A 21,227-nucleotide genomic window follows, 5' to 3' on the forward strand; every position below is an offset into this window, starting at 1 on the left:
TAGTACCCAATATATATTTGTTTAACACGAAATCTAATGTTTTAAAACAATTGAGAACTTTAGAGCCTCTTGTCTTGGTTCAAGTCAAGCTCAAGGTTCTCAGATGCTTGTGCAGAATTAACCATTGTCTTTATTAGCATATAATAACGCTTTTCAACTTGAATTCCTCTATAATCAATGAAATCCCCAGGACGTTGCTAAGTATTACTGCCTCAAACCAACGGAAAACAACAACAAGCCATACACAACTCACATAATGACTGAGTGAATGAGGATATGAAAAGTAAAGGAGGAGGACAATGGACCTGATATGAAAAAACAGATTACGGAATACAGAAAATTCATGCAGCCAAACCCAGTGGGTTTACCATTATAAATAGGAGATTTACGCGCATCGCTATTCCCATGTGTAGTGTGGATGTCTCCACTCGAATAAGCTACTTTATTCCCACACTAAAACCGGCTGGTTTAATGCAAAATACCTACGTGAAGGCATCGCGAAGTTCTAAGGGAGAACTGCAAAGGGGCACCGTGGAGCTGTGGCTGCTCAGCTTCTCCACCACCCCCAGAGCTCTCGTTTCTTAGGAGACCAACACTGCTGCTATGAGAATCGGCCTTTGGTAACGGGGGTTTGTGTTCGCGGGCACCCGAGCCCGCGGCCCCATCACAGAACCCAAGAACGTCAGGGACCGGAGGGGCCCTGGAAAGCTCATCCAGTGCAATCCCCCCATGGAGCAGGAACACCCAGATGAGGTTACACAGGAAGGTGTCCAGGCGGGTTGGAATGTCTGCACAGGAGACTCCACAACTCCCCTGTGCAGCCCGAGGCTCTGGCGCTGCTGCAGGCGCGGGACGGACACACGCACACGGGGTTTCTGTGAGGAGATGGCAGCAACAAGTAACTAAGGCTGGGGGGCAAAGCGCTGCCGGGCCGGCGCTGTGTGCCGGGGAGGTTGTTCTCCAGGCGGGCACGGCCAGGGCGGCGCCGGCGCTGGGGCGGGAACGGAGCGGCAACGGCGGTGCAGAGCCCGCACCGGCCTGGGCCCGGGCGGCGGCGGGGGGCGGCCCTGGAGAGCCCGGTGACCGAGGCGGCGGGGACCCCGGTGACTGAGGCGGCAGGGGCGGCCCCGGGCCCTCCCCGCGGGGCTGCAGAACCCGCTTGGGGCCGGGGCCTCCCTGCCGCAGCACCGGCAGCGGCGGGACGGGCGGTCCCACCTGCGCACACCTGCTCCCAGAGGCCCGGCTGTCCGCCCGCCGCCATTCCCGTGTCCATGCCCGTGTCCGTCTCCATGCCCGTGTCCGTCTCCATGCCCATGCCCGTGTCCATGTCCATGTCCATGCCCGTCTCCATCTCCATGCGGATGCCGCCCCGCGTTACCACAGCAACCGCTCCGCCAGCCCCGCGGGGCGGGGCGGCCGCGATCCCTTCCGGGTCGGCGGGCCGGCGGCTGCACGTGTGCCGCGGCAGGTGAGCGGGGCGCTCCCGGACACGCGGGATCCGCATGTTCCGTCCGGCGGGGAGGAACCGCAGCGGGGTGCGGGAACCCGCCGGCTGCCTGCGCCGGGCTGGGGGGCCTGCCCGGCGGTTCCGGCCCGGCCCGGGGGCTCCGCGGGTTCAGCAGCGCCGGAGCGACAGCCCGGCCCATGGGCGCTGCTGCTGCTGCCGGTTGTGCAGGTTTATTGAAGGATTTTGTCAGGGTGCTGGTTGCGGCCGGGGTGGTGAATGTTTTCCTACCAGCTGCTCCATGGCTGTGTTTGGGATTTAGCCCAGGTTCCAGTGTAAGTTGGGGAGCGACCTGTTGGAGAGCAGTGTAGGAGAAAGGGACCTGGGGGTCCTGGGGACAGCAGGGTGACCATGAGCCAGCACTGGGCCCTTGTGGCCAGGAAGGCCAATGGTACCTGGGGTGGGTTAGAAAAGGGTGGTCAGTAGGTCAGAGAGGTTCTCCTGCCCCTCTGCTCTGCCCTGGGGAGACCACACCTGGAATATTGTGTCCAGTTGTGGCCCCTCAGTTCCAGCAGGACAGGGAACTGCTGGAGAGAGTCCAGCGCAGCCACCAAGATGCTGAAGGGAGTGGAGCATCTCCCGTGTGAGGAAAGGCTGAGGGAGCTGGGGCTCTGGAGCTGGACAAGAGGAGACTGAGGGGGGACTCATTCCTGGGGATCAAGATGGAAAGGGGGAGTGTCAGGAGGATGGAGCCAGGCTCTTCTGGTGACAACCAGTGACAGGACAAGGGGCAATGGGTGCAAACTGGAACACAAGAAGTTCCACTTGAATTTGAGAAGAAACTTGTTCGGAGTGAGGGTGGCAGAGCCTGGCCCAGGCTGCCCAGGGGGTTGTGGAGTCTCCTTCTGTGCAGACATTCCAACCCGCCTGGACACCTTCCTGTGTAACCTCATCTGGGTGTTCCTGCTCCATGGGGGATTGCACTGGATGAGCTTTCCAGGGCCCTTCAACCCCTGACACTCTGGGATTCTGTGAAGGCACTTCAATCCTGTGGATTTGTCATTGATTAAAATACAGGAAACCAAGTAGGAATAAATAGGTTTCTCAGCAGGGAGGTCACCAGGCAGGTACCAAAGGCTTCTTTGCTGTAACCTGCTCAAGGCATAAATGTCCTCAGAAAGGGAATGAACAGCAAGAATGAGAAACTGCAAATGGAATCTAATTCAAAGTAACAACTGAGGTGCCTTGAGAGGGTCTTGTAATGTTAAGTGGGCAATAAAGTGATGCGGACTTCACTGTTAAATAAGGGAAAAGTCACACATATGTGAAAACCCACCTTAGCTATAGTTAGTGATTTGTATGTGTGTATGTTTTGTCATTTAGGGAAGATTTTAAGAGGGCAGATATTTCTGTGAAAATGTCACGCTTGGCAGCTGTCAAAAAGACAAATGCAGAGTTACAAGGTAACTAGGACAGCAATAAAAGACCAAAAATCCCTCTTTACCGCTCCCGTAGGGCGTTTTGTCAGTGCTGCAGGCGGTTCTGGTTCCTCCCATTGTGGAGAGCGGGTTATGAAACTGGAAAAAGGGTGTTGGGATAATGACGTGGCGGGAGGACCCAACAGAGCAGCACTCGTGTCGTCCTGCTGAAGCAGTGCGCTAACATCTTCGTTTCATTTTTCAGAATGATAATAAAGAAAAAGGGAAAAGGAGTTCTTGAGGAACCCGTACAGAAAAAGAAAAGGGTGAAGAGTAGCAAGAGCCAGCCTATCATTGAAATCGAGAAAGGTGTTCAAACTGACACTGGAACTGAGGGTGAGACAAAAACAAAGGTACGGAAAAAGGAAAAATTAAAGGAAGATGAATGCTTAGACCAATTAGAACTGAAGAAGAAGAAGAAGAAACACAAGAAAAAGAAAGTTGGCTCTAAATTACTGAAAGAAGCGCGTTCAGAAAGCTTTGTGAGTATAGAGAGCCATCCGGATTCAGAACCTCGAGAAGAATCGGAGGAACGAATTAAAATTCTCAAAAAGAAGAAAAAGAAGGCCCAGTGTCATTGTTCCTTATCGCTGCAGAACAATCAGAGCAGAGATGTGGAGCTCTCACATCATGCGACAGGTGGCACCAAGGGAAATGAATTTGCTTTTAAACGAAGCAGACAGAACATTGCTTGGAGTTTGGGGCTGGATGGTGAAGTAACTGAGAAAAAGAAGAAAGGTGTTTTGTGTTTTTCATTAGAGGACGGTGAACATAAACTGTGTGAAAAAGCTCATAAAAAACCACACAAACACATTTCACCGGAAAAAGCTTTTAGGGGTGAGAACCATGGGATAGAGATTATCCAGAATGATGGGGAGAGTTACGTAAAAAGGAAGAAGAAGAAAAAGAAAGATAAGTCTGCCTCCTTTTTACCATTGACAGATAATCAGGAGGACATCAATGGAGTTCCCAATAGCCCCACAGCATTAAGTGACTTCAGAAAAAGGCCAAGAAAGAATTCCCAGGAAATTACATGCACAAATACAGAGGAAGAGGAGACTACTGGGAGTGTTAGAGAGAGCAAGAGGAAGAAGAGAAGCAAAGATGTTTGTTCCTTACCCTGTGAAGGTGATCGGGACCGCGGGCACAGAGCTCCTGACAAGCAGCTCCCAGCGCAGGGAGAAGCTGAGTCTGAGGAAAAGGAGCTTTCTGGGAAAAAACACAGAAGGGATATCGTGGATGATAATGAAGTCATCAAGAAGAAAAAGAAGGTTCGGAAAGAGGAGGAGGAAACAACATATTCAAAAGTTTCTCTAAACAGTGCATCTAAAAGCCAAAAAATAATGCTACTGGAAAGCAATAAAAAGAACAAAGAGAGGGGAATGAAGCGAGCTGAGTGTGTCGCAGGGGATGGGGGAGATCAGGTGTTACGTGATAGTAATCGTGTGCTCTGTGACAGAAAAAGGAAAAGAAGAAAAAGCGAAGTACTGCAGGACTTTGCTGAAGATCCAGGTTCAAAAGCAAACACACAAAAGATCGAAAGAGAAGAGGTGGGTGATGAGGCGCTGGTGAGTTGTGAAAGAGCGGGGTCTGTGCACCCTGAGCTGCGGCACCGGCGGCTGTTCAGGCCGGTCCCTGTTTGCGGGTGTTGTGTCTGCTCAGCGTGGGGCTGCACCGGGTCAAAAGGGGCTCCTCTGGGTTTTGGGAAGCGGGATCAGCTCATCTTCATCAGCCACCAAGATGCTGAAGGGAGTGGAGCATCTCCCGTGTGAGGAAAGGCTGAGGGAGCTGGGGCTCTGGAGCTGGACAAGAGGAGACTGAGGGGGGACTCATTCCTGGGGATCAATATGGAAAGGGGGAGTGTCAGGAGGATGGAGCCAGGCTCTTCTGGTGACAACCAGTGACAGGACAAGGGGCAATGGGTGCAAACTGGAACACAGGAGGTTCCACTTAAATTTGAGAAGAAACTTGTTCCCAGTGAGGGTGGCAGAGCCTGGCCCAGGCTGCCCAGGGAGGTCGTGGAGTCTCCTTCTGTGCAGACATTCCAACCCCCTGGACACCTTCCTGTGTAACCTCATCTGGGTGTTCCTGCTCCATGGGGGGATTGCACTGGATGAGCTTTCCAGGGCCCTTCCGGCCCCTGACATTCTGGGATTCTGTGATCTATTGATTTTGGCACCTCATAGTTGTGAAACGCAGCAAAGGATTGTTTAATGCCCACTGCTGTGGTCATCTAGTGTTTTGATTGTGAAAATGTCAATATTACAACTAACAGCAAGTATTCGCACAAAAAGAAAACGAGTATGTACAGTCATAGATGTTCTGCTGTCCCTCCTGCTCCTAGCAAAGTGGCAACCCTCCTAAGAAACAGGATTTTAATACCATGTCATTTAACCTGAGCAGGTTGGTAACTTGAGCATCACGAGTGCATCTAAGCCTGTTTTTTAGACTTCCATTCAAGCTTTTGCCACTGTTGCTGCTGCAGGTGCATAGTGTGAGAAACAAGGGGGAAATTTAGCCAAAATGTGGTGTTTAATTTGGATGAAGCTTCAGAGAACATCTTAAGAATCTTCATTGCAGCCCAGGCCTAGGGCACCCATGTATACATTTTGATAGAAAAATAGCAGAGGGCAACCTAAACTCAAATTCTTACTTAAATATAAGTCTCTGCCAGAAAAGAGAAACATTTGAGAGATGTGTAAATGATAACTGAAGGTCCAGCCTGTTGAAGGGAACCCCATCCCACCCCATCCCACCCCATCCCATCCCACCCCATCCCGCCCCATCCCATCCCGCCCCACCTCACCCCACCCCACCCCATCCCACCCCATCCCATCCCATTGTCATGCCCGTTGCCACTGCTGGGTGGAACAAACACAGATTAGAAGATTCGAAATACAGAGGTTTTGTCTTTGATTTTTTTTCCCCAAAATTAGACTACTAAGATCTGGGTTTATTGCTTTTAATTTTTTTTCCTTTTTTTTTTCCAAACATTCCTTTTTTTTTAATATATATGCTTAGGGTCATATTTTAAAGCTATTTAAGTCCCTAATGTTAGCATCTGCATGCCCAGCCTCTGTCGTCAATAGGGGCCAAGCTTTGAGACACTCAGAAATTCAGTAAGTATGTGTCTGTATATTTAGGTGCTTATACAACTTTGATAGCAGCTCATTACGAGTCATTAGGAGCTGCTTTTAATTTTCACAGGTAATGGGAAGCTGCGCTCTGGTTGGTGTTTATCCAGCAGTGGGGAGGTCTGGAGCACACTTCACGGTGTGCGGTTCTTTGTTGTGCACTCACATACGCAGTTTCTTCATGTTCTGGGGAAAGCTGGCTGCTTTCTGGGGTCTAATGCTAATGATTAAGTATAGATTTTATATAAGCAGGTTTTTCAGCCTTTATGGAGATGCATATACATTGTTCTCCACAAAGGTTTGTGGTGGGATTGTCTCTGCTTGTCAGTGGTTCGGTGAGCAGATGTTTGGGGCTTTCTACTTAAGTTTTCTTCTATTAACCTTTCAAAGGTGGTTTTATTGCTGGGATGTGTTTTCTAATTAAATTGACATTGCCCTTTTGAGACTGTTAGACATTATTTGGGTTTGCGCAGCTGCTCACGTTCTGTGGAGGTGAGATAAGCCTGACGGTGACAAGTGAACTTGCAGGATGGTGGTGACAAGTTACGATGGAAACCACAGCAAATGCCGCGCAAACCATCGAGGAGAAGGGTGTAGAGTGACATGTTAGCAATAGGACAAGGGGGCATGGGGTTCAGCTCTGCCAGGGGAAATTGAGGCTGGAGATGAGAAAGCAATTCTTTGCAGAGAGAGTGGTCAGGCATTGGAATGGCTGCCCAGGGAGGTGCTGGACTCACCGGCCCTGGAGGTTTTTAAACTGAGACTGGACATGGCACTTAGTGCCATGATCTAGTGAATGGACTGGAGTTGGACCAAGGGTTGGACTGGATGAGCTCTGAGGTCTTTTCCAACCCAGTCCATTCTGTGATTCTGTGTGGTTTGGTTTTCCCTCTTCAGCTCTGTCCTTTAATAATAAAAAGTAATTCAGAGAAGATTGAAGATTGGAGCCATCCCAGGCCAGGCTGGACGGGGCTCTGAGCAACCTGAGCTGGTGAAGATGTCCCTGTCATGGCAGGGGGGGCACTGGGAGCTGGGGAGGTCCTTCAACCCAAATTATTCTGCAATTCGAAGTCTGGGTCAAGCAGTTCTAGAGAAACCTCATTCTCGCCAGGCCAGAAGACACCACTGTCATCAATGGCTGATACTGATATTGCATTCAACTGCGTTGTAGTCCTGAACCATTTTCTAGTCTTAGTGTGTCACCCATGCTGCCGTGTGCCTTGAAAACCCATGTTGGGCTCATGCAGCAAGCAAAAGACTCAGTTTTTAAAGAAAACGTGGAGTGATACCCACTGAATACCAACGACTGATATTTTTCCTGTTGGATGCTGTTGGATTCAGGGTGGGTGGAGTGGGGAGAAGCCGGGAATCGTTTATTTGGACACCGTCCTCCTGTCGCGATGGTTTTCCCACTTGTTTCGATAGATCTGAAAAGACAGGACCAGGCCACCTAGAAGTAAATTGGGGGTTGGTTTTAGCTTTTCCTTTTCACCCAAGAGAACGAGCTCCTGATTGCAGACGGTGTCCTCGTGTTTTTTAATGGTGCGTGTAATTGTGAGCGTGTGAAATCAACTTATAAAAGGCAGCTCTGGAAAACAAGGTAAATCATGGAGGGCTTTAAATAAAACTGAACCCTCAAAAAAGGTAACAGCCGCTTCTGCTGACAGAAGCACGTTACATATCTTTTCCTTGTCTTGGTGTTCCCTGGCTATTTCATGCTTGATTACAACGTTATAGCTCTATCCATAGATCTTCCCTTTGGCCACCTTTGCCGGGCTGGTCTAAACTTACGGCTGTAATTTATCACTGTCCTGGACTTGTCGCTGATCCCATTACAGCGGATGCTCAAAAATCTTCCGTAATGGGAAGCGTATTGGGAACCATCATCTGCTCTGCATTTGCACATGAGGGAGGGAGCACAACGCAGCTGCCTCTTGGTTGTTCTTTTTCTGACTGGCTATTGGGATCAACGTGTCTCAAGCTTGGCCTGTGGTTTCAAAGAGCCATTATCTTACCACATTTTTTTTTAAGCTTTATTTCTGTCCCTTATTTCTTCCCTGGGGAGAAAATCTCTCCATAGAAATACACTGGTTTAACTGGCATTTCCAGCTTAGATCTATTGCTTCTCACTCCAGAACAGTACTGCTGTATTGCTTAGTATTTTTCCTACTTTAATGGTCGGAGCTGTATAAATTCTAATTAACCAGAATGGATAAAAATACTCATACACACTTTTTCCTGTTTTACAGGAACATGTGGATGATGTAACTATTGTGCAGGAGAAGAAAGGAAACTGTGATGAAGTTAACATAGACAAGGTATCCTTTGTCTTAATCGTGTGAGATATTAAGCAAGTCAGTATTTAATGCACGCATAGAATTTATAACAAAAATCTGCCTTGTTGCTTGTCTACACCAAGATTTCCCTAAATAGAGCTCTGCTTAAAGTGTGCGTTGCCTTCCAGGCGTGGAGTCCAAAATATACAGCCCCAATCAATATCAGAAGCTTATAGTAGTTTATAAGGTTAAACACAGGTTTCTTTGCCTCATGTGTAGCTGTTACCTGCATTAGAAGATTAAACATAAACCAAAGTATTCATCTAAAACACCACTTGAAAAGTCCCAGTTGTTGTGCTGAGTGTGTCAAAGGATCACGTGCAACTTTTTAATTATCCTTGCAAAAATTTGAAAAGAACGACTTCTTTTATTCTTCTCTTTTCCTTGCGAATTGAATTAACTGCGGTGTAACGGCCAGGGGATAGCGTCTTGTGCTGTTTTTTCTGTGTGCTAGGTGAGGCGGCAGGCTCTGCAAGAAGAAATTGATAGAGAATCGGGCAAAACTAAGGTTTTCAGTCCCCAAGCGCAACAGGTACGTATGAACCTGGATGTGAGGGAAATATTGTGTCCCAGAGCACCTTCCTGCAGAAATCACTGCGGTGTTTTGTATGTGGCCAGGGAACGTGGACACAGCCACACGGTTATGCTAGAGAATGGGGTTGTAGGATCCCAGGGGTGTCCGGGAGCTGAGCAGTGAGTTCCCACAGCAGTTGGTGTTGTACAGAGCAGTAATTCCCATCATCAGGCCTCAAAAGCAACATTTTCTCTGGAGAAGGAGCCACAACAAATTGCAACAGAAGCACTTTCTGCTTGCTGTGAAATATAAATAATTGTAGGCTGTGGGACAGCAATCATGGGATTGTATCTGAATTCTTACCTGGGAGATTTCTCAGACATTCAGAAACGGGCGCACGTGGAAAGGTGAAGGGATGACAACTGGTAACGTGTGCGATATTTAGTCAGTCCTCTCCAAACTTTGACCTCTTCACTGCAGCCTTTGAAAGCTGATTCTTGACTCTTTGCGTCCTGCTCAGTCCGCCTCCTGACAGCTTTGCAGTTCACTTACCAAAATCACAGGGTTTGACGCGCCATCATTAATTTTGCAGCTGTGCAGATGTGTCCCGTTCCAAAGGGAGGACGTATATGTATATATATGTGTGTTTGCATCTGTATCACAGACCTGGGCTTATACAGCAACTTGTCTTTGAGTCAGCTAAAAATACTCAAGGGTTATGGGTAGCTTTCTTTTAGCAGCAAGTGTTCTGGCCTGTAACAGTGAATGATACTCCAGCATTGCAATATTGTGCAGCACGCCGTGTGTAGTGTTGGCAGCCCGGCGCAGAATGGTTGTTTCCATGCAAACTACAGCTGTTCAGTTGGGAGGATTTCAGCCTTACTTAACCCCACAACTAAATTCACAGTTTTTTCCTTTGATATAGCCAGCTCAGTCTGTTTAATTAATAATCAAACATCCTCCCATTTAATATCACCCCCAATTTTGAAGGAAAAATGGGGAGTAGCAGTCCTGCCATAAACAGGTATAAATGACCACAGAGCTCCTGGCTGTGGCTCAGGAGCCAAATAAGATCCTGCAATAATGAAGCCTGTTCTTAGGTAACCCAGAAGTTCATAAATGTTGTCTTGTATGCTTTGTGATGTATTTTGGGTTATCCACAGTTCTGCTTGTACTTGGACAAAAGAAAAATCCCGAAAATTGTGAAGTGAGTTATTTCAATACCGTGCAGGGCAGTTAATGCATGGGAGGCTTTAAGCCAGGCTGAACAGTGTCCCCAAAATGAACATAGCAAGACCCTGCAGCAAACAACAGTGACCTGACCAGGCAGGAGGGAGAGGACAAGATAACAAGTGACTGGGGGAAGAAGAATTCAGTCTGACAATTGTCTGAGCAGGAGGGAAGCGATGGGGCAAGGTCTGGCTCTTGGCACTGGGTACATGTTGTCCAGAGAGAAGAACAGCTGAGATGTCCATGGACAGAGGGAGGGAGGTTCTGAAAGTCCATTGATTCCAGGTTAAATGAACTGAAATGCTAATGAAGATGCGCTCAGGCAGTTTTTGTCACATCTGAAGGGCAGTTCTAGCCAGGTGGGGATTGGTCTCTTCTCCCAGGCATCAGCAATAGGACAAGGGGCCATGGGCTTCAACTCTGCCAGGGGAAATTGAGGCTGGAGATGAGAAAGCAATTCTTTGCAGAGAGTGGTCAGGCATTGGAATGGCTGCCCAAGGAGGTGCTGGACTCACCGGCCCTGGAGGTTTGTAAACTGAGATTGGACATGGCACTTAGTGCCATGATCTAGTGAATGGACTGGAGTTGGACCAAGGGTTGGACTGGATGATCTCTGAGGTCTTTTCCAACCCAGTCCATTCTGTGATTCTGTGATCTTTTGGGAAGTCTTCCAGCCTTGTTAGCCCTGGCTTGCCTTCCTTAGTCTTGGTTTTATTAAACTGTAGTGTTTTTCCTCACAGGATACGAGGTTCGGCCAGTGGAGCACAGCTGCTTTTCAGAGTCCTGAGCAACAACTGAAGTTCTTGAGGTTGATGGGAGGCTTGAAAAAGGGCTCCGCGCCTCCCCGGGATCCCTCGGCGGCTGCGCACACGGCGACCAAGGCCCTGGGCAGGAACGGGCAGGACGAGCTGCAGCGGAACCTGGAGATGCAGTTCCACAAAGCAACGGAGCTGAAGCAACACAGGGGAATTGGGCTTGGATTTCAACCTGCTGCCAACAAAAAAGCATACATAGACAAATATGCGTCCAGGTCTATAAAATTTGAAGATTAAAGTTCTGAAGTAATAAAAGGAAAACTCAGCGGGCAGTTTTTGTTTTCTACATCTTTTTGCTTGAAATAAAATACAAAATGTTTATGAAATTTGATTTATGAGGCACTTTTAGTACAAGTTTTCAACTGCATACACTGGATTTTCAGCTACACAGTTTTTTTAAACATTTCCAGTGTTTTCTACAAGGCAAAAGCAGGTATGCGGGCAATGCCTGCAACAAGCTGAAACAGTAATTTGTTTAAAAAAATGATGTTTTCATAAACTTATTGTTAGCTACAGCTCAGTGATGCAAAAGGATTTTAGTGTTTGTAAAATCTTCACATTTTTACACTCTTAGTGCTACAAAGTGAATGTTTTACTTGGAAGAAACCACTAGTGCACCTACAAGTTTGATGAGGGGAGACTTTTACCTCAAAAAGCAGTATCTTCAATATTAGCATCATCATGACAATAATGGATAGCACTGAACATCCTCGGTATTTTAACTTTCCTCTGGAAGTTGGATTTTCAAGCAGCAGCTGTTACCTGTGAATGAAGTATCACTTTCTGGAGAGCAGCACCCAATGTATGGATCCAGACTTCCTAAATTATAGAAAGCAAGGTAATTTTAACAATATGTATGTTGGGTTCATTAGGCATCAATCTGAATGAAATTTGTAGCCTTTGGGTTTTCAGACAACCTGCACTTTCACTGGCTTTTCAATGAGTACAAACCATGAGGCTGCAGTTGCGTGTTTTGCTCAGAACTCCAGCGTCCAAGGCTGCCTGTCAGTGTTTTCTTTGATGTTACAAAAAGACGGTGCAAAACTGTCCTGGATGTTATTACTGGCCGTGCTGTTTGTTACGGGAGAGCGTTGTTAAGCTTTATGAAGCTCTGGTTCTAAGAAGAACACAACAGCATCTCAGCCCCGGCTGCTTCAGGGCAGCAGTGGCTGATCTGCAGGGGAACCCAGAGCTGGGTTCATGGCTCTGCTTACCCAGCTCTTGGTTTTTCTGCCAAATTAGCTAAGATCACAGAATGTCAGGGATGGGAAGGGACCTGGAAAGCTCATCCAGTGCAATCCCCCCATGGAGCAGGAACACCCAGATGAGGTTACACAGGAAGGTGTCCAGGCGGGTTGGAATGTCTGCACAGAAGGAGACTCCACAACCTCCCTGGGCAGCCTGGGCCAGGCTCTGCCACCCTCACCCCAAACAAGTTTCTTCTCAAATTTAAGTGGAACCTCCTGTGTTCCAGTTTGCACCCATCGCCCCTTGTCCTGTCACTGGTTGTCACCAGAAGAGCCTGGCTCCATCCTCCTGACACTCCCCCTTCCCATATTGATCCCCAGGAATGAGTCCCCCCTCAGTGTCCTCTTGTCCAGCTCCAGAGCCCCAGCTCCCTCAGCCTTTCCTCACACGGGAGATGCTCCACTCCCTTCAGCATCTTCGTGGCCAATCATCTTCACACCAACTGATCTACTAAATTTCTTGCTCTGTTAAGGCAAGCTCACTTTCCACAATAGACTCCTCCAGTGCATCGTTCCACTTGAAATCAGCTGCCTCCAGCTGAACATACACAGGACAAAACAACAGTTGGGTCCAACGTGTTTTAGGCAGCTCCTGAGGGAGAGTGAAGATGATGCAGCAGCTCCAGCTGAGGGGTTTGCCATCGATCCACTCCTTGAGCTGAACTTTTGCTCTAACGTGGAAATAAGCCCAAAGCAGTTTTTTTTTGCAGTGTATTGTTAACTTCTAAGCTTGATGTTCAGAGTTTGCTCCTAATAACTAAGTACAGCTTTCTGAGCTGTTTTTGCACTAATAAAGAGCGGTAGAACATTTGAATGCATTTCTTATGGCAGTCTTGCATTATAAAGAAACCAAAGTGACACTGTGAGACAAAGGCAAACACATTAATAAAGAAAATTAATAAATTATTAAAGAAACATTAATAAAGCATTAATAAAGTAACCAAAGTTATACTGTGCTCAAGAGACCACAGGCACATACTGGTGCGTGCACAGGACCAAGGACAGCTCTACACGGCCCTGAGTTTCCATCTTGCAGGACCTGTACAATTGAAATAGCTACAATTAAAGGCTGGAAAGGTTCAGTAGCAAGTCAATACCACTTCATAATTATCTTGTATTCCTGCAGTTTTACTCAGCTTATGTATATACAGGACCAGAGGTTCGGTTCTTTACAACCTTAACACAAAATCCAGATTTTAGATGTACCCTGGTTCCATAACCACCAAGGACGTAAAAAACGTGCAACAAGAATGGTTTAATAATTTGAGTGGTATTTATTATCAGCTTGCTAACTCCTTAAATCCATTATTCTAGCAAAACCGTTTGCTCGATTAGCCTTAACAAATACAGCATTTTGTGCAAAAATATATCTTGTATCCATATAAGGATTTAGCTCATTCAAATGAAATACCACTAAGCAAAACCAGCAGTAGATGTGAGGTCTCAACATGGTTCCTTACGTGGGACAGAAGTAGCGAGAGTGAGATTTATCAGCTGTAATAGCAGCACATGGAACTGAGTTCCACAGGGTAAATTTGTATATACAAAGAAACTCCCCCAGAACAAACAGATGAACTGCATATTGTTTTATTCGGTGACGCTGAACTTCGCATACGTTTCCATTTGCCTTGCAGACAGCACTTGAATATTCCTTCCATTTTACAAAACACCGCTGGATTAAATGAAAGCACGAACATGTCTGTCAAAATGTATTGTAGAAATCAGAGCAGTGACACCTTCGGCCATTTATCTCTTTTACTAGAACTGACCGAACAATTGTCATCAGTGTCCCAAAGCAGAAGACAACTCAGTAGGATTATGACATTGAAATGCTGCTTTCTACGCAGGGGAAAGACGATAATGCAAGTGGGATGAAGTCTGGAGGCTGTGAATTGATCCTGCAGCTCATTTTCTGCCTTTGTTGCTAAAATGACAACAGATGAGATTTTGAAAGGCTTTTGCAACCACGGAGGTTCAAAATACCCTTTACTGCATCTAAATCAGCATTTGAAATACGAATAATGTAGTGGGAAAACTGGAAAGAGAAATTCAGGTTAAATTACCGCACTCAGAACAGTTTTACCTGTGTCCAAGTAAACCCATCACACTAAGTAAAATCACAATACACTGAACTCCTCAGTCAAGGTGTCTCCTGTGCGGGTGAGTCCTCGGCGAAGCGCCGTCAGGTGCGGGACTGCAGGGGAAGCCGAAGGGCCAAGTCTGTGAAGTGGCTCATTTCGGGCTGTTTGCTTCGCCTCTTGATGTATTCCAGCGTTTTCACCTGGGTACGAAAATAAAGATATTCTGAGATTTTTAGTGCCTTTGTCTTTTCTCATTTCATGGTGTTTTAATGGACACTCTCATAGTTTTCTCTAGATTTTACTGGCCACGCAAGCACTCGCATCGCTCACTCCAAGCTCGTCACCACGTGTGTCATTCTCAAAGGCTCTGGCGTGCCCGCTTTCCCAGCTCGCACCGTGCAATTGCTGCATTTCTCTTGAAATGCTGTATTTCTCTTAAAGACAGTTTTCTGTACTGAAAAGTTATAGCATCCAACATTTCCATGTTACTTAATGCACGAAATATGCTTAAAAGTGCTAGAAAGAAACAAACAACTTTAAATAAGAGAAGCTGCCTATTCATTAAGAACCATTTAAAAATTGAGGGGGGTATGCTTTCTTTTCTTTCCCTAAGAGAGTAACTTGTAAAGAGATTTGGTTTATTCAGATCAATAAAATGTTACCTTTTCCCAAATGAGGAGCTCAAAATATCATAAGAACCAATATTTCTCTGCATTATCTGTTCTCCTTACCATAGTCTTGGTGTCAGCAAAGCCGTGTTTCTGAGCAAGATTCCAGAGGTTGACCGAAAGCTGGTTCAGTTTGTTGTTTCGCAGATCCCCGTGAGCTAGAATAGTGTTAAAGAAGTAGAGCGCCAGCTGGCTTTGTCGCTTTAGGGTCTACAATGCAAAATAAAATGCCTGTATTACCATAGAGTCATTCCAAAATATCCAGCGTAACCTTCAAAGAGCGGGGGGCAAATACTCATCGTGTAATACAGAGCAATAATTGCAGACACAAGAACACGGGCATGGTTTTCACGTTCCATTCAAAATGCAACAAGTAGCGCGAGTCCCGAATCAACCTGGGTTGCTGTAAATGAAACGATGGCACAAGAGTCTCACACGGCTTCGGCACAGCATGGTCGGGAGCTCCGACACATTTTAACTCAAGGCTCCCTACAATTGCATAGAAACCGCCCCCCGCACAAACACATCACCATATTATATATTCTATATTTTTTTTAGAGAAACCATGATCATAGGTCTAGAGCTGCAAGCTCTTTCCAGCAGTCTATTCTACTTTCTTTAACCAAAGACAGTTTTTCCCTGCTCTTCTTTCACTGCAATACTGGTGATACCAACAGATTTGACCATACCTGCAGCTACTTCCCCTGAACCCTGGGGGGTTCAGCTGGAGAACAGGAGCTGAGGGGAGACCTTCTGATCTCTGAACTGCCTGAAAGGAGCTTGGAGCCAGGGGGGTCGGGCTCTTCTCCCCAGGAACAAGCGCCAGGACCAGAGGAAACGGCCTCAAGTTGTGCCAGGGGAGGTTGAGGTTGGATGTGGGGAACAATTTCTTCCCCAAAGGGCTGTGGGGCATTGGAACAGGCTGCCCAGGGCAGTGCTGGAGTCACCATCCCTGGAGGGCTGGACAGACGGACATGAGGTTCTCAGGACATGGGGCAGGGACAGGGGTGGGTTGAGGTTGGACTCAATGATCTTGAGGGTCTCTTCCAACCAAATGATTCTACGAATGGAAAACGAGTAATTAAAATGCTACTGCAGATTCCGTCTGTTCCTACAGAACAAGCTCTAAAAGGCTAACAGGATGAATTATTATCGGATGCATCTGAGATGCAGTATTTGTTTATAGTGCTTTGCTGCAGCTGTCCCTTGTTTTCCTTCCCCAAACCGCTGATCAGAACGCAGCTCCACCTTGCACAGAAACCCCATCGCGGAGCGGTGAGCAGCGCACCGCGGGAATGAACTCCTCGGTTAGCACACACTAACACCGCATGGGGAGAGCGAGTCGGAGGAAGGACAAGGCCGAGGCAGGAGGGAAGCAGCGATTTGTGCTCCCCATGGCACCGCTGCAGCCACGCGGCCCCTTGCCCTGAGGGACTCCAAGTAAATCCATTTCCCTGCCCACCGCCAGCAGAAGAGAGCTCAGACGCTCTTAATCAATGAAACCTCACACACCGAGCTGTCAGTCCTCCAGGTACATTTGGAAAAGGAGAAAGCCATGCTGCTAAAGAGCTGGCTAACTAGAAAAGGAAAGCATGCCCCGAACTAAAAGCATCATACCACTATGGTGTGTATGTGACCCACACGGTATATTTGTACATACGTGACACATCAGAAACTGTGCGCGCACACACACACACACGTGCACACACGATGCCCGAAGCTGCCCATGGCCCCAGAGTTCCCTAAACACTAAATGAATGACACGAAACCACACAGAAGACAGCTCTCCCTCTAACAGTCACCTACATTAGCAACTGCCATCCCAACAGCTCCAACACCTCTTTACAGGCTAAAACTACATCCATCATTTGGGATGGCTGAACTGTACTCCCTGCACGATGGAGAAATACAAGTGATCCGTCTAGTCCAGTAGTACGAACACAAAGAGCAGAAACACAACTCAAAAACCCCAAGTTTTGCTTAAATGTAACTGTAGTGTTTCTCTTGTAGGACTAATATCCTTCAGGGAAAAAACAGACACAGCAAACAGCCAGCTAGTCCAGGTTTTGCCAAATCATTCACAAGACATCCCACCACATCACCATGTATCCTGGATTAACTAAATCATCTATATTACCTATTTCTTTTTCCCATTGACCATCTAATCCCTGTGTGTCTGCTGCTGAACACAAACTTTAAAGAGATTCCTGCGAATTGCTTGGACGTTTCCTTGTAAGTAAAGCTGATGACAATAAAACAAAGAACAAATGACATCGCCCCAGAACGTGACCCCCTTGTGTCCCAGCCCCTCCACTGAGGCGCAGAGCAACGTCCAAAGGTCATATAGAGTAACAGGAAAAAACAGGATCTTGCGCATAATGGACCATGTAACTGTGTATTTCACAAACTTCTGGCTAGCGATTCAAATATTCATTCCTGTCTTCCAGTGATTTTTGGCAGACATGTACATCACAGGGATACCTGGAGTCGTCTGTGTGTTTAGATAGATGGTTCTTCCGAATGTGTGTCCAGCCTGCTGCTGCTCCACGTGTTGCTTTAAAATATAATACAATTATCATAATTCTATAATTATATAACATGTAAATATATAATAACTGGCTCCGAGCCGTGCTAACAGCCCGGCTGTGGCAGCACAGAGCTCGGCAAGGGCTGTCACGCTCCTCCAAGGTACTAACCACACCGGTCTAGGCCAAGTGCCACACTGATACAGCACCTGTTTGCTGGTATTACCCAAACCATTTAGCTCCAAATTAATTCCAACACTACTGTAATGCTGATGGATCCCAGGGATGTAAGCACCTCTAGATATTCCTACAGAAAGCTGTGACAGGCAGCCTTGCCCTTCCTTTCCTTTAAAAGCTCTCACCCTTTGGGAACCTTTTATCCTCGGTCAGTTCACTGGAAAAGATCATGAGCTGCACGGGACAGACCAGGTTCTCAGCTTCCTCATTGCACAGCTGTCCTAACGTGGGATAAATTAAGCACCCAGCACCACCAGCAGCTGAGACAAGTTCATTTATCATAAAAGGAAGTAATGATTTGAGAAAACATCAAGAACCAAGCTGCAGCTGGCAGCTCATACACCACCCAAGTGGATGCATGTGCTCTATCTCACCACTCCTCTAGCATGCTGAGATGCTCACAAGTGCCTTTTTTGGGTTTTTTTTGATACAATCCTTGCAAGAACAGCCCAGAACCTCTGTCTGGAGCGCCTTGTGGCTGCTCGGCCTGCAGTGACTCACCTCTCAGTTACAGCCGCCTCAAACGGTTTACTCCCAGTTCTGTCCTGGCACCTGGTTCATCCCTATTTCAGAGTCCTTAATCAATTTTTAAAGCTTTCAGTATTCACGGTGCTGCTCACATCACTTTGATTTCCCTCTAAAATAATCCAGGAAAGACGTGCTCCATGTGGAACATGGAGGACCAGAGTCACACTCAGTAATCCTGCTGTAGGCCATTAGTAGAATCCTAATTTATTTCTCTTTGGTTTCCACCATTTACCAAGTAATTTACAAACACACAGAAACAACGTTCCCACCCAAACTACTTCTAGTCTTCAATCTCTGCCAGCATGCCAGAGACCGAGCTGTAATAAAAGCACACAAAGCAGCGAGTTGATCTGCACCCACCAGCATGGGCAGCCCCTCAAACACCTGCTGGAAACCGCAGCAGGTGGGTTCCCCAAGAGGAGAGAAATGTTTAACCACCCTTAGAAAACCTTGGCCAATGACACAAAATCCTTCAGGACAAGTCGCCTCCATTTAACGCACGCCCCCACACAGAGAACTCCGTCCAACTCTTCTCATAGTTTGGTATTTAAACGCATGTGAAATCAGCTGAAGCTTTGATAAGTTTATATAAAATTAAAAATCATTTGTGCTTAAAGGAGAAGCCTCAAGAGTGTACACAGGGATTTCTTTTTGCTGCTCCATTCTGGATAGTGACTGTGCGCAGCCTGGTGTCTCTTGTACAGTAGATGGGCAGACTGCAGTGGACACAACAACACGCTCTTAATATTGTGTGGTGTCTGAATCAAATATATTGCATGTGGACACGGGCCAGGGAGCAGCAAGAGGCACTGAGATTTCTAAGGAACTTGGAGCACAAGCTCAGTCTCCCAGCCACCCCCAGGATGAGATGATTCACTGGTACCTGCTCAATCAAACCTTACACAGATGCCTAGAACTGAAAATCTCCATCCAAACACTGTCACACAAATGAAGCATTCTCTGATGTTGCAAAAAAAACATGCTGTGTTAATATAGCAGGCATTGTTCTCTTCCAAATTGCCATTGGGAGGAGTGGCTGACTCTGGAAGCTGTGCTGCCATCCAGAGACCTGGACAGGCTGGAGAGTTGGGCAGGGAAACATTGAATGAAATAGAACAAGGGCAAGTGTGGAGTCTTGAATCTGGGCAGGAACAACCCCAGGTTCCAGTGTAAGTTGGGGAATGACCTATTAGAGAGCAGTGTAGGGGAAAGGGACGTGGGGGTCCTGGGGACAGCAGGGTGACCATGAGCCAGCACTGGGCCCTTGTGGCCAGGAAGGCCAATGGTACCTGGGGTGGGTTAGAAGGGGGTGGTCAGTAGGTCAGAGAGGTTCTCCTGCCCCTCTGCTCTGCCCTGGGGAGACCACACCTGGAATATTGTGTCCAGCTGTGGCCCCTCAGTTCCAGCAGGACAGGGAACTGCTGGAGAGAGTCCAGCGCAGCCACCAAGATGCTGAAGGGAGTGGAGCATCTCCCGTGTGAGGAAAGGCTGAGGGAGCTGGGGCTCTGGAGCTGGACAAGAGGACACTGAGGGGGGACTCAATATGGAAAGGGGCAGTGTCAGGAGGATGGAGCCAGGCTCTTCTGGTGACAACCAGTGACAGGACAAGGGGCAATGGGTGCAAACTGGGACACAGGAGGTTCCATTGAAAGATGAGAAGAAACTTGTTCCTGGTGAGGGTGGCAGAGCCTGGCCCAGGCTGCCCAGGGAGGTTGTGGAGTCTCCTTCTGTGCAGACATTCCAACCCGCCTGGACACCTTCCTGTGTAACCTCATCTGGGTGTTCCTGCTCCATGGGGGGATTGCACTGGATGAGCTTTCCAGGGCACCTCCAATCCCTGCCATTCTGGGATTCTGTGATTTTGGTGAAAACATTTTATTGTGTGAAAAATTCATTTTTCTTTATAGCTTTTAAAGGAAATGAACCAATAAAAACCCACCATCATCAGAGGCTTGTTCATTGAAATGAGCAGCCAAGCAGATAAATAATCAAAGGTCATCAACACAGAAGCAACTCAAATACCACAGTAATTTTGTGGTCGGTTCTACTTTAGCACAAATGGAGGCCTCTTTGACAATATTCTTGTCACCTCTTCCCTCGGCAACAGCAGCTTCCTCAAAAAACCATTCATTCTCACAAAACCATTTTTATCTAAGTCTCTCAAGGACGTTTACTCAACAAAGCAAAATAAATGCTCCTTGCTTTGTAAATAAGGATTTATTTATCCTAGGGCCGTAGAGGCAAAGGCTGGGCAAGGTCCTATATCCATGCTGCTTAGCTTTAAACCCAGTTTTCTACGCAACAACTGCGTTGGTGGAATAACACAGGGTCTCATTACTCAAGGTATAAACTTGAAAGCAGAAAAAAAATCCTTTCAGAAACCCCAGATTTCAAGCCCTACAAACATTCCCATTCGCATCCTCCATATAGTAGTCCGGTAACAAAAAATCCTCAATATACAACCCACAGCCCTGATAACTCTGTTGAAAACCCCTTGCAATAGTCCCTGGACAGTCTTAGCTGTGTGAGAACGGTTGTTTTCTGCTGTTACTGTTCTGAAAAAGAACTGCTGTTCAATGTGGTGATGTGTACAGTGATGCAGAGGCATTTGAACAAAGGGTTTATTCATTCACACAATTGCTCAAGGGAGGATAAACAGGACCGGAAAAGAGACAAAAGGCTAAAGAGGTATCACTTAACACGTTGTGTATTGGCTAATGCTACAGGGTACCTAAAAAATTCCACCGAATGAATCATCCCCTGCCCTCCTGTGTCAGCCTACGAGCCCCAGGATTTGCAGGGAGGAAGCTGAGGGGTTCATGCTCAGAAACGGGTACATCAGCAGAACACTAAGTTCTCATCATTTCGGTAATACTGAAAACTCCACTCACCTGCCTTTCCTGTACCATCCATGAAGCTACATCTCTCAGAGCCTCTAAACTCCAATCAAGAAACCCAATAAGCTGCCTGGAGTTTATTTTATATTGAAC

At 47.1% G+C, this 21,227-nt stretch overlaps 3 protein-coding genes and 1 long non-coding RNA gene across 14 annotated transcripts in view; 1 reads left to right on the top strand and 3 right to left on the bottom strand.

Moving 5' to 3' along the window:
• IQCK (IQ motif containing K) overlaps nt 1-1,444 on the bottom strand; it is a 40,723-nt gene extending 39,279 nt beyond the window's left edge. For 3 of the 4 annotated variants that reach the window (XM_065030680.1, XM_065030679.1, XM_021295698.2), the window contains exon 1: nt 487-676. In XM_065030680.1, coding sequence (XP_064886752.1) covers nt 487-496 — 10 coding nt within the window. In that variant the 5' untranslated portion in view covers nt 497-676. Of the gene's footprint in view, nt 1-486; nt 677-1,215 lie in introns of those variants that run through there. The other variant, XM_065030678.1, reaches the window with a different exon arrangement.
• Nucleotides 1,445-1,474: 30 nt separating this feature from the next.
• On the top strand, nt 1,475-14,514 carry KNOP1 (lysine rich nucleolar protein 1). 3 transcript variants are annotated; one of them, XM_065030672.1, is made up of 5 exons: nt 1,475-1,675; nt 3,128-4,472; nt 8,306-8,374; nt 8,847-8,924; nt 10,877-14,514. In XM_065030672.1, the coding sequence occupies exons 1-5, from the start codon at nt 1,503-1,505 to the stop codon at nt 11,186-11,188; spliced, it is 1,977 nt and encodes a 658-aa protein (XP_064886744.1). In that variant the 5' UTR covers nt 1,475-1,502; the 3' UTR covers nt 11,189-14,514. The 3 variants fall into 3 exon arrangements, with proteins under 3 accessions (XP_064886744.1, XP_064886745.1, XP_005508579.2); XM_065030673.1 differs by having other exon boundaries at nt 1,651-1,779; XM_005508522.3 differs by lacking the exon at nt 1,475-1,675 and adding an exon at nt 2,826-2,907.
• LOC135575486 (uncharacterized) lies at nt 8,555-11,856 on the bottom strand. The gene is made up of 2 exons (XR_010466303.1): nt 11,714-11,856; nt 8,555-11,126 (listed from the first exon to the last, which is right to left on the bottom strand). It is a non-coding gene; the product is annotated as an uncharacterized LOC135575486 (long non-coding RNA).
• VPS35L (VPS35 endosomal protein sorting factor like) overlaps nt 13,453-21,227 on the bottom strand; it is a 55,339-nt gene continuing 47,564 nt past the window's right edge. For all 6 annotated transcript variants that reach the window (XM_065030667.1, XM_065030664.1, XM_065030663.1 and 3 more), the window contains 2 exons: nt 15,011-15,157; nt 13,453-14,479 (listed from right to left, as the gene is read on the bottom strand). In XM_065030667.1, coding sequence (XP_064886739.1) covers nt 14,381-14,479; nt 15,011-15,157 — 246 coding nt within the window. In that variant the 3' untranslated portion in view covers nt 13,453-14,380. The remainder of the gene's footprint in view (nt 14,480-15,010; nt 15,158-21,227) is intronic.

Source organism: Columba livia, chromosome 15 (genome assembly GCF_036013475.1).
Source record: "Columba livia isolate bColLiv1 breed racing homer chromosome 15, bColLiv1.pat.W.v2, whole genome shotgun sequence".
In the NCBI taxonomy this organism is placed as follows: Eukaryota; Metazoa; Chordata; class Aves; order Columbiformes; family Columbidae; genus Columba; species Columba livia.

Bases quoted from the DNA above. Each gene is read 5' to 3' on its own strand.
- KNOP1 (XM_065030672.1), top strand. From the start codon at position 1,503: ATGTTCCGTCCGGCGGGGAGGAACCGCAGCGGGGTGCGGGAACCCGCC. The intron at 1,676-3,127 runs GTTTATTGAAGG...TTCATTTTTCAG, and splicing joins TGCTGCTGCCGGTTGTGCAG to AATGATAATAAAGAAAAAGG. The intron at 8,375-8,846 runs GTATCCTTTGTC...TCTGTGTGCTAG, and splicing joins ATGAAGTTAACATAGACAAG to GTGAGGCGGCAGGCTCTGCA.